Raw genomic sequence first — 14,942 nt, forward strand, 5'->3', positions numbered from 1 at the left:
ACCTCGGCCTCTCGGCGGATGTTGGTTATGCTCCCAGTACTGCTAACGAGGCCAGCTGACTGCTTCCTTTCTCTCCAGTGTGCCACATCTCCTGCTTTTCTCCGTAGGTGGTAAGGGGGGAAGGAAGAGAGAAAGCTTTTCAACTGCTTAGGACTTTTGAAAATTACTGGAGACCAAACTAAACGGAAAATGTCTTTCTATGCATTAGCTGTGACGTGTGCATTAAATTATATGCTTTACATGTGAGCACAGGCCACACTCTCCCAATCTGATCACAGCAGAGATGTTTGCAAATTGAGAGTCTTTGGATACAGCCTGTGTTACAGTAGATAGATTCACTCCAAATACTCAGTTTTTCATTTTTCCTGTGTTTTTAAGAATGGCATTTTTTGTTTTGCTTTCTAAATATATTAGTATATGGTATATGGTTACAGTACAGTATATTAATTTATATCCATAGCATGGATGTAAATCTTTTTCAGGATGTTTCTTCTGATTCTTTTCCTAACCTGAGAATAATCCTTAATTTTGCTGTTTAGCGAACACTCAATTAGCGTTAGAAAGTACAGGTGATCAGGCTTTAATAGCTGCCAATATAATTGCAGTTTTCATTTGAAAATACTTTATTATAGGTATACAAGTATATCATTAGCTGACCTATTTTAAGTAAGTGGCAATTTCTACCTTGTCTACTTAATCATCATTCTAGCCTTCTAATACCCTTGCATGTTGAGTACGATACATTTGTACTTAAAGATTGATGTGCAAGCATGCATTTATTAAGATTGACTTATGATTTGTGTATATATAATTTCTAGCAGTTTAACGCTGTTATAAAAATATACTCTGTTAAAAATGAGTATAGACAAATCGGCATTTTACAGGGAATCTGATAGCTGTCTGATAGCATGGATTTTTGAATGCAAAGAAAGGAAGTAATGAGTATATAATGAATATTTGCTATTAATCTTGTGTATATTTTATGATTCATTAGGAAGAACTTTTTTTGCTTTTTTGGATAATATACCAAATCTACCAATTCTACTTTGAAACTACAGTTTTTAAGTATTAGCAAGTCTTAATCTTACTTCCTTCTGGACTAAAATTTCATTTATTTTATAGCTGGATTTCACTCTACATGATGCAGCCACTCTGTTGATATTGTATTTACTGCATATATAAACACATCTATGGTCAAATAAATTTGTTTAATAAATGAGAACCTGAAGATAGTTTTAGAAGGAATAATATCAGCAAGCATGTTTCAAATTAGGAGGCTTTTTATCAGATTTATTTATCTACAGTTTTATAGCACATGGAATAATAATAATAACAACAATAATAATGCTACTTTGATTCCACATGCACACTTCAAAACTCAATAGCTTGGACTAATCACTATTGCAAACAAATAGATATGGTATTTGTAAGAGAATCACAGTAAGCACTTGCTGAATACTTTCTTGATATATCATTCATTCCAACCTGCAGATATATTTTTTTTTCTGTTTATTTTTTCCTCCTTCAATCTCTTACGTACAGTTTTTGGTACATTTAAGAACTGGCACTGAGCATGGTGCATGTACCAGATTCCTGGTTTGTTTTTCCTGTAGCTGTGATGCTCTTTGTATTTGAAAGGCCTGTTGTTAGTAAAGCCTCAGGATAGATCATGTCACTTCTATGTTAACTATTCTGAGGATTTTGTTTTTTACCTGACTTTTGTCCCACCTTACTTCCTTTTTTTCTTTTTTTTTTTTTCATTTTTTATTCAAAAAGCATTTTAAGGCGGAGGATGAAATGTTCAGAATCCATAATGTTGTTTGTAACCAACTTCCATAGAATTTAGTCTTCTATTTCAAAAATAAATGGTGGTCTTTATTATTTCCGTACAGAATAAAAATTTCCCTGTGTGACATCAGTGGAATCACATGTGTTACTTGCTGGAGTCCCCAGGAAAAGTGTACCAGCCACTAGGAGATGAGAAGCCTTCTGCCTCAGTCGTGGTTGAATCCAAAACTTACTAATTTTACTTGTCCTAGCGTCAACTCTAAATGACTGTTGGATGCCCTGCAAAGTAGGGGAACAAATCTCTCTGCCCCCCGGATTTGGGTCCTTTGGGGGCTGACGAAGCAGATGTGCGGTGACGGGAAGAAAGGGAAGGAAACAGGGCAGATATAATGGTGGCCTCAAGGCTTTGTTTTCCCACTGTGAGGTTGAATGTGTTGGTAAGGTATGACCAAGTAATTCATATTTAATAAAGGCTGCATTGTGTTCTTAATTATAACCTCCTTTAAAAGCAGTGAGTGTTCAGCTTTTAATTGAGAGGCATCTCTGCAAGCTTAGATATGACAGTAAGCAAAAATTGGCCACTGAACAGGATCAATACCCCTCTGCTTACAGTCTGTAGGGTTACTTTTTGTCATCTACAGATGGTGGGAATACTTAATGCTCAAAAAGTCACCACTTCCATTTTCTTCTTCAGAGTCACAGTGCAGTGTTGTAGGGGCTCTTTGAAAGGTACAGGTATGTGTGGCTGTCACGGGAATGGATTCTGCATTTTAGGCTGCGTGGCAGCACAGATGCAAGCGCAGGCTGGCTGCCCCAAGGTGTGTCAAGAGATGTGGAACACGTAGGTGGTATCGGAGCAGTGGCTCCCTTTGTGTCAGCTAAAAGAGAAGAGCTAAAAAGAGCCTGAAGACAGCTCTTAAAGCCAGTATTAAAAAGGCAGCGAATACAGAATAATAAGTTTCACAAAGCTGGGTATATTGAAAGGAATGATCTCATAGGAAGCACCTTTTACCGATTTCACAAACCTAATTGCTTTGACTTTCCTCTTCAGTCAGCCCCTTTCATTTTTCCCTTCCTTTTTCCTTTCCTCCGTTTAAGTGCCCCATCAGCTTCCTTAATTTCTGCCTTTATTCACTCCTGCCTCTGACATCCACTCATCCTTTAGATGTTTGCTGTTTGCTTTAGCTAAGATACTATATCCCGGGTGTCATCTTTTTGGTTGTTTTTTACTACATGGCTATAGGCTTTAAGCATTAGGGATCACCTGTTCTGGGCTTTCTCACTCATTTGCACGTGTTCCTACAGCCTCTTGTCTTTTTGTCCAGCATAGCAGTTTAGCGGTGAATATTTCTTTATAACCATCAATTTTATTTCAGTGGCTTCCTAGTTCCTAGTGTTAGATTTTAATATGGCCACGCATTTGAGGCCCTTTTGGAGAATGCCTTTGTTGTACATTTCTTTCTCCTGACTAATTCTGTCTGTTCTCCTCTCAATTCCCTTAATCTCTAGCAGACTGGAGAAATCCAGAATAGAGGGTCATATTTTATTTATTAGCTCTGTTCAGCAGTCTGTGTTGTCAGGGGCCCTTCCCCTCCTCCCCTGCCCCATCTTCGTTACTCTTACGCCTGTATCTTCCTTCCCTTCATCTTCTTCTATTGTTCCCTGCTCTGCTGATGCATTAGTAACATCCCACATCCGCTCCGGCTTCACTGTCATTCCTCTTTGCTTATGTCTCTCCTCCGGTTGTGTCCACGTTGGGCTAAGCGAGAGATGGACCTGGGAAGTCTTAGCCTACTTTATTGCAAGTGATTGCTCCTCCGAAGGAACACGTGTAAAACCGTGGCATTAAATCATGAAAAAGTCTCCTCTGTTAATTACAGCCTTTCTGCGAGGGAACAGATGACCTAGTTACTTAATTACACTAACCAGGGAAACTTGCACAGCGGTGTTTCTCTCGGGCTATTAAAAGCTTCAGCCCTGTGCACGTTAGGAAAGGCGTGCTAGTTTTTGCAAAATGCCTTCAAGCCAGCCACATAAAGTATTTGCAAACTAGTCTTGCGGAGGTGCTTTAATGAGTTTAACTCTGATTTGCAAAGCTGACTGCAGAGTTCAGGTTGTCTTCTCTGGCAAACTAAACCCATATACGCATAGGTTAAGCTTAGGCTACTGTTCCATGGGTGATGCTCTTTGATGAGATAAAGATGAAGCTGTGACAACCCAAATAAGATGTGTGCTGGATTTACACCTGATACCAGGTGCAGAAGGACAGCTCTGATCCACTTAAAGCCAACAAGTTCTGCTGCTCCTGGGTGTTTGAGTGAATGGTAATTCCCATCTTGTGTTGCTAGGGGTGTCAAACCAAGTGCTAGTCACTGCTGGGATTTTGAAAGGTGCTCCTTAGTGTAATCGTTTTGTGATATTAACGAAACACATTTACCCAGACCAGATTTGTCATCTAATGCTCTTTTTCTGCTGGTTTTACTCCTTCATTCTTAGACGTCAACAAGGAGTAGTACAAATGAATAGCTATTATTTTGCCTGTAGTGGAGACATTTCTTTGCTTTGACAGGAAAGAAAGAGGAAATCAGCACAATAAATCCACAAGAAAGAAATAATTGGACACTTCTATGTCTGCTACTGATATAATTATTGACTTACAGTGGTCTTTTAAAAATATCGTTGGTCGTGACATTTTGGCAGTGTAAAAAACCCCCGATTGTAGTCTCAGAGGAAGAGAGCCATCTCACTAGAGGACCTGTAGCCCTGAATATTTGAAAATTTAGGTTTAGTTTGTAGTTTTTTCCTCTCTCATATACAGTTAAAATAGAGAGAAATTACAAGCAAAACAAAAACAAAAAATGCTTTCTCTTGTTTATATCTTTGTAGTTAATCCCTGGTCCTTCAGAGTAACTGAGTCCTCTCCAAAGAGGCAGGCAGACATGCTTTTAGCATTAGTACCTCATGCATTTTCTTGGACACAATCTATTTTTGTTGAAATAAGGACTACATTAGTTGCCTCCTCAGATTTCAAAGTGTGAAATTCAGGCTCTGTGAAATGACAAAGCCCCCGCCAAGTTTGAGAGTGCAGCCAGGCTCTAAGGATCTGAGCACTAAAGGGAAGCCAAGGCTGATAGGCAAGAAATAGATGTTGCAGTTTGCAATAACTCGCACAGGTTCTGTGAGCTGCTCTTCTTGTGAGCACCTGATTAATAGCAGGGCTTTATTTCAGCGTGCAGACACTGGTCAACACATGGCTGACTACGCTCAGTGAAAACCTATCCCGTGTTTGGCTCTTCATTTGAAAAATTAAGATCAGGGAAATCTCTGTATTTGCAAAAATTGAAGTGGTGGAGCTGCCAACTGTTACCTTCCTTAGAGGCCTTCCTTCCTTCTACCTAGAGATGATTTCACAGTGGAATTTGAAGGTTTGTCCAGAGAACTTTATAATTTAATGAGGAACCTGAGGACAACGAGAGGCAGCTACTACTAGGCAGCTTCATCAGATCAGAATACATATGTATTCTGTATATTGAGAAAATAAATACAGAAAGCATATTTTGGCCTTTCAGTAAGCATAGATTTCTTTGCAGCATATATACAATTTCCTTGATTTTTCCACCGTCAAGTAAATTTGCTCATCTTCAGGCTTTTGAGGCAAGGTTTAGTCAAGTACTGAATGGTATTGATCTCAAGTCTATCTGCAGATGAATGTAGTTGAGTGCAAAATAATTCTACCAAAGCTGCAGTTTGGCTTTCAAGGCTTCTCTTCAAGGACAAGTAAAAGTTGATACTTGCCAGCTGGGTTGCTGTGTTGAGGAACCTGTAGTTTCACCGTGGGCACAATGTGTGGTGACAGCAACACAGCAGCTCCTAACTTATTTATGCGCCTGTGCATGGACATAATTTGATCCACAAGTCCTGTGTCTGAGCTGAGCACATGTTAACATCAGCACTACTTCTTTAATAGTAGAAGCCTGTCTTTGTTTTAGAGCCTTGCCAGCACAAACCCCAATCTTTTAGAAATGGAAAATACTAATTAAATTGTTTTAACGGGTGGATTGGTACTCAGATAATGGGACAGTTTCATGCCAGGCGGGACAGCTGCACAGATTTCTGCTAACTTGAACAGCGTATTGTAATGTTGTGGCTTCTATTTGAAGTAAGTTGGTTTGAGATGTACTATTGATTAGTTTTTCTGTTTGGAAATGAGTATTTTGAGGTGAGAGAATAAAACAGTAAGTAGAGAATGCATGTATTGAATTTTCAGGACAGCAGACTAGTGCTGACTCATTTGGTTCATTAGCAGGAATGACTTGGGGGATTTTTTCTGTAGCCCTAAGCCAAGTTTTAAAGACAGATATTTTTCACAAATAAACCTATACATACTGAAGATAGATGTGACATTGTTAGGTTTATTTACGTTGAAGATAAATACTTTTCAGCTTTCTAACGGGGTTCTTGGTCTTACAGTTCTGTAAATGTTGATTTTTCTAAGGAGCCAAGAAAAAGGTGGGAGTTGAAATGGTTGCCAGCTTGTTTCTTTTGAAATGGCTTTCCCGAGTAGGAGAGCTCTAGTCATTGCTGTCCTTCCTTTGTCACCTTTTCTTTGCTGTTAGTTGGTAAAAGAGGAACGGGGAGGTGGGAGACCTTTCTAATGAATCTGATTCCGATGGAATTTGAGCAAGGTTGGCGGTGCTCACATCCTACGGAAATTGTGTTGCTAACCTGGCTTCTGGAAAGACAAATATTATGTACTATCACTTACCATCTCTGAGACCAAAAGTGGATTTGGACCAGCACTCTGGAGAACGTGGGAGTGTAAATTTATTAACCCCCCAAGTCACGTATGTGCCTGGGAGAGAGAATCCCTTAAAACTTCAAGAGTAAAACCTCGACATGTGCCTCAAGCAGGTGAATACTCTCAGGCCACTTTTGTTGTTTTTTCTTTTCCTCCTTGCTGCACTCTTACTGTTTCCAGAGCTATTTTGCGCAGGAGCTCTGGTTTTAATCCATCCCGCTGCCTGAGACCAGCAGCATCCTCAGCCTGGTGTATTTTTGTGCTTGCAGAGGATAGAGAAAGGTGACAGTGATCTGAAGAGTATAACATGCCATATGGCTGCTATTTCCTTGTAGAATGTTCTGTTCCGTTTATTACAAAAATACAGCTGGGCAAGGCAGGATTTGTGCTTTTATATCCAAGAGGCTAATTGTGGATACTGTAGACTTGACTGAACTCCCGGATTTCATGACAGGGTTTGTCACGTTTCCTGCTTAAAAGCGAAAGCAATCCAGCCTTCATGAACCTGGCACAGTGCCTCAGGTGTGTTCCCCTAGGCAGGAGCAACCCCATGGTCTGCTCTGGAAAGGTCACCTTGTGTTTTAAAAGGTGTTAAAAGGTAGGAGAGAGCTAAAGACCGCTGTGAAAACACAAGAAATGGTACTGCAATAACCTGTGGCTTAGCTGACCTGAAAGGTCATAACGTTGTCAAGCTCTGCTATTCTTTCTACACTGTGTGAAGCCTGTAATTATGAGCTTTGTGTATTATTTCTACTGTTAAGCTTATTTACATTTTAAAAAGCCTGACTCATGCATTTGCTGTTTGGAAAGGCATATTTTTAGTATCTATTCATTAGGATGATTTCCTGGTAGTCAGTTAAAGTTTGGAGCTTTGTGGAAACCTTTTCCTTAGTTGTTTTTCCTGCGGTGTTAGTCGGAAGCTGCTTTTTCCTCCAGGTGCTGTTTTAATAACTGGAATCTTGACATACGAAGTCAGTTATTTTCAGAAGTTTATTCTGCTGTTTGTTTAGGCTGATTCCATATTTTTGCAAGGATGTCAAGTAAGCAATCTTCTTTTTTCTTTAGAAGAAAATTTCAAGGTAAGCCAAATCGTTGAACTTGCTTGTCGGGTACATGAAGAAATAGTTCCTTTGCGCTTTGCTCTCTGTTTTCCTTCTTGCCTGGGTTAATGCCGGGCTGCTCAGGGCTTTCATGTTCCTGTGCAGTCTGTAAAAATGCGAGTCACTAGTTCCCAAGGAATGCCAAGTCTTTGAAAAATAGATGAGGTAATTCTGTAATTGCCATTTTTTGTCGAGAATGAAACTCGCATGAAAGGGTTGTCAGACAATAAATCTTATTTGCAATTATATATATATATTTTTTTTTTTTCTTCCAAAAGACATGATTCTCTTCCATTTTGCCTATCTTTTTCACTGTCAGAGGAATCAGGACTTAAATCTTCTGCTTGCAATTATTTGACTAAACTTTAGTATCCAGAAAAGACTGTTATATCAGAGTTTTAAAACAATTAAATTCTGCAGCGCTGGCTTTGTTTCCTCTCTTCTTTGGGTCAGAAAGACTGTGTATGACTAATTCATGGAGTTGATGAAATCTAGTTGATTTGGTTTTTTGTTTCCATCATTCTGATTTTTGAAGGCTTTCAAAAGTTCTGTGAAGAGCCGGTTTCCAGCTAGGAATGTAAGGTTTTGGAGGCTTGTTCCCCCCAGGCTTGTCTCCAAGTTAGGATGTTGCCGCCCAGATGGGTGGACAACCACATGGGTCAACGTGGTTGCCCTTGGCCGGTTGGGCTGCAATGAGGGACCAGGTTGACACGGGGACGGCTTGGCTGCCTGGAGGACAAAGACTTGATTCAGTCTTTTTAATATAACTTCGGTTTCTTTCAAGAGCTCTCCAAGTAATAGAGTTGTGCAGTCATTAACTGGTTGCATTCAGTGCCTCTTACAACCACCTCCCGCATATTAGACTTAGACACATTAAGTGGTGAGTCTGTAAAAAGGAACGTGCCCTGACAGGATGTTATTCACATATCCTTTGCATCACTGTTTACTCAAAAGATTAATTTTGAAGAGAAATTATATACAAGCAGAGTGTGAGAACAGCACCGTGAGAAGTATTCCCCACCGTCTCGAGTGCTGCTTTAGGGGTTTGAGAGGAGGAAGCTTCTTTTTAAGATGAACTTGAACGCGCCAACTTTATTGATTCTAGCACATGAAAGCTATAAAGTAACATATAATTAGTAGAAAGAAAGTAAGCTAGCTGCATAAAGACACCAAAAAGGCACCTTGGATGGCTTAAACTATAAAATTGTCACTCAAGATTTGTTTGTTGGACAGAACCATTAGTGACTCGGGCAGCAAGGAAGTGTCGGTGAACAAGGTGAATGTCAGCAGGACACGGTGCCCTTTGCACCTGGGGCGTGGGGCTGTGAGCTCCTGTCGGCTGTACCTTTGAAGTCTGAATTCTGGTTACGTGAATTCTAATTCAAACAGTGAGGTATGACTATTTTCTAAATAGAATTCATTTATAAATGCGAATATTTCATAAAGTCATTGAAGAAGTAATCTCTCCTGAAATCCTGGCTGTAATAAATCAATCCTGTGGTCGGGAGCACAGTATGTGGTCAGCACATGCTCAGAGCGCCGAATTCCGAATAGCTTTGCAGAGAAACGGTGCCCCTTGGTGCCCCTTGCCCTCGGCTCTGCTCCCGCCTTCCCCGCGAGCTTCACGGACGCGCGGCAGAGCCCAACGGGGGGTGCAGCACCCGGCTTCGGCGGAGCCGAGCGGCTTCCCGGAGCGCCACCCGGCACCACAGCGTCCCAGGGGTCAATCCCTGCAACGCAGCTTGGGGGACAGGCACCCTGCAGCTCTTCCCTGGGAGTATTTGGGGATGATTAGAGTGTGGCAGCGCTGCCCCTGACTGTTGCTGTTTAGCTGTGGCCTGGGGCCATTTCAGTAGTTAACAGGACAATTTTAGGTAAAAGAGAAAATCACAGAGGTGAAGTTCTAAGAAAGAAGCCATATAAATTTCATATGTTGCTTGGATAATACTAGGTCTATTTTTAGGTTAAAAATACCCTGAATTACCCATACAGAGTGCAAAACTGTCAGAAAATATTACGGGCAAGGCAGGAAATCACTGTAGTCAGTGAGAGCTGCTGGCTTGTATTATTACAGCTGAATGGCATTGGTGCCTCATACACAGTGTTACTAATAACTGCTTATCATTGGGCATTGCGCTGGAGGAGCTGCCCCGGGGCGTCCGGAATTGCTGTGTGCCGCCGTGTAATTGATAATAATGACGGGTTGCCGGAGAGGAGAACGCTTTCCTTTCCCTAGCAGGTGTTTTACTTCTGCAGCCTGATGCAGGTTGCGGCCTATGTACTGAGGGTGTAATGGCTGGATGCTGTGTCAGTCTGATCTGGTAGCTCCTTTCAGCACAGGTCGCAGCGCGGTTGCTTCTGCATGTGAACTCTGACCCTGGCTGTGCCCTTGACGCAGGCTCCAGAGTGAATTCCTGTTCTCTAATGGCCTAGCCTGCTCTAATAAAGCTTATTTTTGCATTGGGGTAATCATATCCGTAAGTGGTAAAAGCTTTTAATGAATTCTTCGCCATTAATGTAGCATTTTCCTCCCAAGACTCATGTGTGGCTTGTTCTGGAGAAGCTTCTGCCCTTTCCACGTCAGTCCGTGTGGGTGCCGTGGTCTCGCTGCGGCTGCGCCGTGTGCGGCAGCTTGGGTGCTTTGCAGCCAGCAGTGGCTGGAGCTTCCCCTGGGGGGCACAAGGGCCCAGACCGGCAGCTCTTCCAGCCATCCTCCTCCTCCTCCTCCTCCTCCCTTTCCCGTTAGCCGCTCCGCTAGCGAGTTCTGCCCTATTGTGAGCAGAGAGCTCTTGAGACCAGCTTGGAAAAACAGGCGGAGAACTCGGAGAGCAATGGTTCCCATTTATCTGCTAAAAAGCCTTTCTTCCCTAAAGCATATTCTGAGCGTGTTCTGGCTCAGGTCAGTACTTTAGCAGCTAGCAGAGCATTTTGCTCTGCTGCTTTGTGGCCGCCCATGCAGCAGCACAGTTGTTGCTGGTGTGTGCAGAGAAGAGCCTCTCCACTGGTATTGATGGCTCTGCAGTGTTGCCTTTGAAAACAGAGCTGTGCCCCTGCAAAACAGGAGTACGTGCTGACTAGGCTGCCCTCACAGCTTGTCTGGATACGTAGCTGCCCTGTGTCCAGAAGCTTCTTTGAAGTATTGTCCAGGCTCTCTGCAGAGTGGCAAAATAACATTTATACACATGTATTATACATAAAAATATGTGGAGTTTTGTATATACATATGTACATATATATATATTAACCCCCACGCATACATATGCATGTTTTCTTTCGTATTATTGATAGATGGTGTTGTAAATGTGCTGCACTATTCCAGTCTATACATTTTGTGTGTGTTATGTCATAGTCGCTATTGTAGTAACTTAGTCGCTCGTGTCATTAGCGACATTAGTCAATAATGTCAGAGATTTATTTTTCTGCCAGCAGACTTTGGAAGCCCTGGTCACTGGTAGACAGTACGTTCAGGTGGTTTAGTTTGCTCAGGTGAGGACATCTGCATCTTGCCTCCAGATAGATAGTTGTGATTAATGGTATCTAGTACAATATTCATACCCTGTCAGCTCTGAAGTATATTTGCAAAGTGCAGAAGCCTCCTTTAGCAACAACCTGTTTTAACAGCCTGTAGTAACAGTCTGGCAGTATTGAACTTAGTAACATGAAAATTCTGAGACTTAGGGGGATGTATACACAGCATTTATGTTTGTTTCTGTTTTACACTCCTCAGCTGAGCTAGATGCTGAACATGCCCAGAAGGTTTTGGAGATGGAGCACACGCAGCAGATGAAGCTGAAGGAGCGTCAGAAGTTTTTCGAAGAAGCCTTTCAGCAGGACATGGAGCAGTACCTTTCTACAGGCTACTTGCAGATAGCAGAGAGACGAGGCAAGTTGCAAAATACTCTGTGTGTAATCCACAAACATACCCAGAGCACACTGATGAGGGGCCAGCAGCAGCAGCTTTAAGTGCCTACAGCTAATGTGTATGGCAACGTTGAAATATTTTGATCCTGACGTCCCCGAGGGAATTTAAAACTCGGGCTTTTTAAGCACCCTTTTGGTCTCAGGGGAGTTAGGCACCTCAGAAAAACCAACCAGACTCTGCGTTTGCTCTTGCACTTAAGTACTGACTGGAGCAGCACACGTCTGTGGAGCCGAGGAGGTAAAGGGCTCCAGGGTTGGACTTGCTCTTAAAGGGCTTTTCCAACCATAATGCTTCTATGATCCTATGGAGAAGGCATCCCTGTCTCTGAAGGTGTGGGTGTCCATGACTGCTCCTGTTCACTAGATGACAGGAGCTGCCTCTAAGAAAATTTTAAAAAGTGCAGCCAAAGCTCAGTATTATCTTTCATAACAGTTTCCAGATTTTTATATTGACTATGTAATATTCAGAGTATGTGGCTAGAGCAGGGGAGATCCAGTTTCAGGATCTCCACGTTATAAAATGATTCGAGAGTGGCATTTCCCTAGTGATTACAGGACAAGACTGCTGTAGACACGTCTGTGTGGGAGGTATCCCATCTGCTGGGCCCAAAAGAAGGGATTGTAGGACCAGAAAGCAAGCGCACAGGAGGTAATGTCACCCACACGTGGGCGGGAGAATTGTGGGGAACCTGCCCGTGCTCCAAGACCAGTTCTGCTGCGTTTGAAATGTTGAAGCAGGGAATCTAAGATCCTTATTTCTCTGCGTCAGTGCTATCGCTGCGAATCTGCAAGATGCTCTAGCTTTGTTCTTAGGACAATCGTATGGGAAGCAGCCTAAGAAAGAAGTTGTGAATTCCCTTGCTCTGAGGCAGGAGCTGAATTTGAGTCTCACTTTCTGTATATACTGTCAGCTTGCACTTGAAGTGGGCAGTGTCACTGCTGCCACTTCGCACGTTGCTGTGTGAGAGAGATGGGTACATCGTTTTCTAAATTTAGAAGAATGGTGCAGAAGCTGCACAGTCCTTTCTTATGTTTTAAGAAAAACTTGAGCCTCCTGTGTGTTTAAGAGCTACAGCTGCAATATGCTTAGGAGGAGGGGAGGGGGGAAAAAAAGTAAAATCATAAGGTTTCACCTCAGTTCACATATGAAGGCTCTTAGTAGTGCGATTGTTAAATTTATGCAAACTTAATTGTAACATTTGATATTACAATCTTAGCAACCAGACTTAAATCTGAATACTTGAGTACCTCCTCTGTGTGTGTGTGTGTGTGTGTGTGTGTGTGTGTATTTGTTCAAGGAAGAAGATACTCTTCCAAGTATTTAATGCCCCTGTAAACTATTGGTATTAAACTAAAAATCATAAGTAGTAATTATTTCATGATGTGAAATCCCTATGCTGGGAGAAGATACTGGACATCAGCCTAGGCTTTGCATCCTAATGCCATGTATTAGACAGACTGAACAGCAAATGGCTGCTCCGTTAACATTAATGCTTATTTTGTGAATATTCATGACCCTTGTACATTTAGTGAGTGCTTAAGTTTCTTCTCTGTTAAAAAGACTTTCGGTTGAGTCTTAGCATGTTTCCAATGATACTGCAGTATGAATGTCATTGCTCAAAATGCCTTCTTTTACAAGAGCAGTGATGGTCAATGGTCATTAATTTTGCAGAACAAAAGCTTGCGCAGAGGACTCAGCGTGGGGCTGAGGTTGCAGCTAAGCAGTTGTCTGATGCGAGCGTCTTCCTGCCAAAGCTCGTTGTTTAATTCTGACTAACAAACACAACTATAGTAGCTGTGAAAGCTTCCCTAGGTAATAGCACCGTGTAGCTGGTTGTCAGGGGGCTCACCACGCTGTTTCCCCTGCAGAACCCATTGGGAGTATGTCTTCCATGGAAGTGAACGTGGACATGCTGGAGCAGATGGACCTAATGGACATGTCTGACCAGGAAGCACTTGACGTCTTCTTAAACTCGGGAGGCGAGGACAACACCATGCTCTCTCCCATGCTGGGTATGGCTCTAGCAATGACAGTGTGCTTACAGACACAGTGAGCAATGGACAACCAGAATGGCTTTCATTGGCAGAGGGGACGCTGATCTCACAAACCATTATACTTTACATAAATGCAATATTTTTCACTGTCTGCTTTCAAAAGGTTAACCTTTAGTTGCAGTACTGAAGAGCTTGCTGCAAAGCTGCTTGCTATTTTTTATGGCCATGTGTTTTTTCCTATAACCGCCACAGACTCGTGCCATTTTTGTCACAGACACATGCCATTTTTGTCACTGTGTGGAGAGGCAATGGGTTATATATATTTTGCTTTCTGGTGTAACAGAAGACTCTGCTTCTCCAGCTCTTTGATATAAAGTTGATATGGGATGCCTTAATGAACCAAACATCAACCAGAAGTCTTAGTAGGGTAGTTTTAAGAAAGCTTTCTTAGACTTTGCCTTGGATTTGGCATTTTTATGTACACCTGGGCCACTTACATAATTAAAGATCTTCAATCAGATGTTCAGAAACCTCATTGAGCACAGCAGTCCATACCCAATGTCTGGAAACATTCTGGAAAGTTAAAAAAAGAGATTCTGATACTGCAGCTCTTTTGTAGCTTTCTTACTGTCACGTTAGGTAACTTGGATTAAATTAATCTTAATGCAAAGTTTGTTTCATGTGTTGTGATGAACAAAATCAGATTTAGAACTTGGCAAGCTGCAGCACGATAAGGATCTGCTCATGGCAGCCAGTTAGTAATCTTGGATACTCTAGGCACCAGGGAAATGTTCTTTTTTAAATTTAAAACTTATTTTAGTACTAAAATACCTTTTCCCCAAACAGCTAAACTAATGGGTTGTAAAGAGACACCTCAAATTCTATCCTTGATTTTTGAATATATGAATGAAAAATGAAGAATATTGCGGAGTAATTTTCTTGTGCCCTATGTAAAGCTGATTGGTACCTGTGGGGAACATGAAAAAGAGCCAATGCATATGAGTTTTTATTGCAAAAACTAAATTCACTTCCTCCTTGGCTGTTCAAGATATCATGGTGCGCAAATTATTATGAAATCGAGGACTGTTTCACCCATTTTGGGTTTCTGGCAGATGTTGAACCAGGCAGTGCAGATGTTGAACCAGGCAGTGCAGGTAAGTAAATTAACTGGTAAAAACAAAAATAAGCTCATATTTATCTTACTAGAAATTTTGCTGGCTTGTGGGCATTGGTTTGGCGGCTCTGCACTACAGTCTGTAAGTTATCATGAAGAGCTTCAGCGCCACTCAGCACTTCATTCACAGTCAAGACTGGAGATTATCAATACTGCCTATTTTCCA

The 14,942-nt window shown here is 41.8% G+C and overlaps 1 protein-coding gene across 3 annotated transcripts in view; it reads left to right on the forward strand.

The window, feature by feature from the left end:
• The window catches only part of DTNBP1 (dystrobrevin binding protein 1), a 56,102-nt gene that overhangs the window by 39,950 nt on the left and 1,210 nt on the right, over positions 1 to 14,942 (forward strand). For all 3 annotated transcript variants that reach the window (XM_026047054.1, XM_026047055.1, XM_026047056.1), the window contains 2 exons: positions 11,414 to 11,569; positions 13,477 to 13,620. In XM_026047054.1, coding sequence (XP_025902839.1) covers positions 11,414 to 11,569; positions 13,477 to 13,620 — 300 coding nt within the window. The remainder of the gene's footprint in view (positions 1 to 11,413; positions 11,570 to 13,476; positions 13,621 to 14,942) is intronic.

This window comes from Nothoprocta perdicaria, unplaced genomic scaffold (assembly GCF_003342845.1).
Source record: "Nothoprocta perdicaria isolate Ctin4 unplaced genomic scaffold, notPer1 scaffold_47, whole genome shotgun sequence".
Classification (NCBI taxonomy): Eukaryota; Metazoa; Chordata; class Aves; order Tinamiformes; family Tinamidae; genus Nothoprocta; species Nothoprocta perdicaria.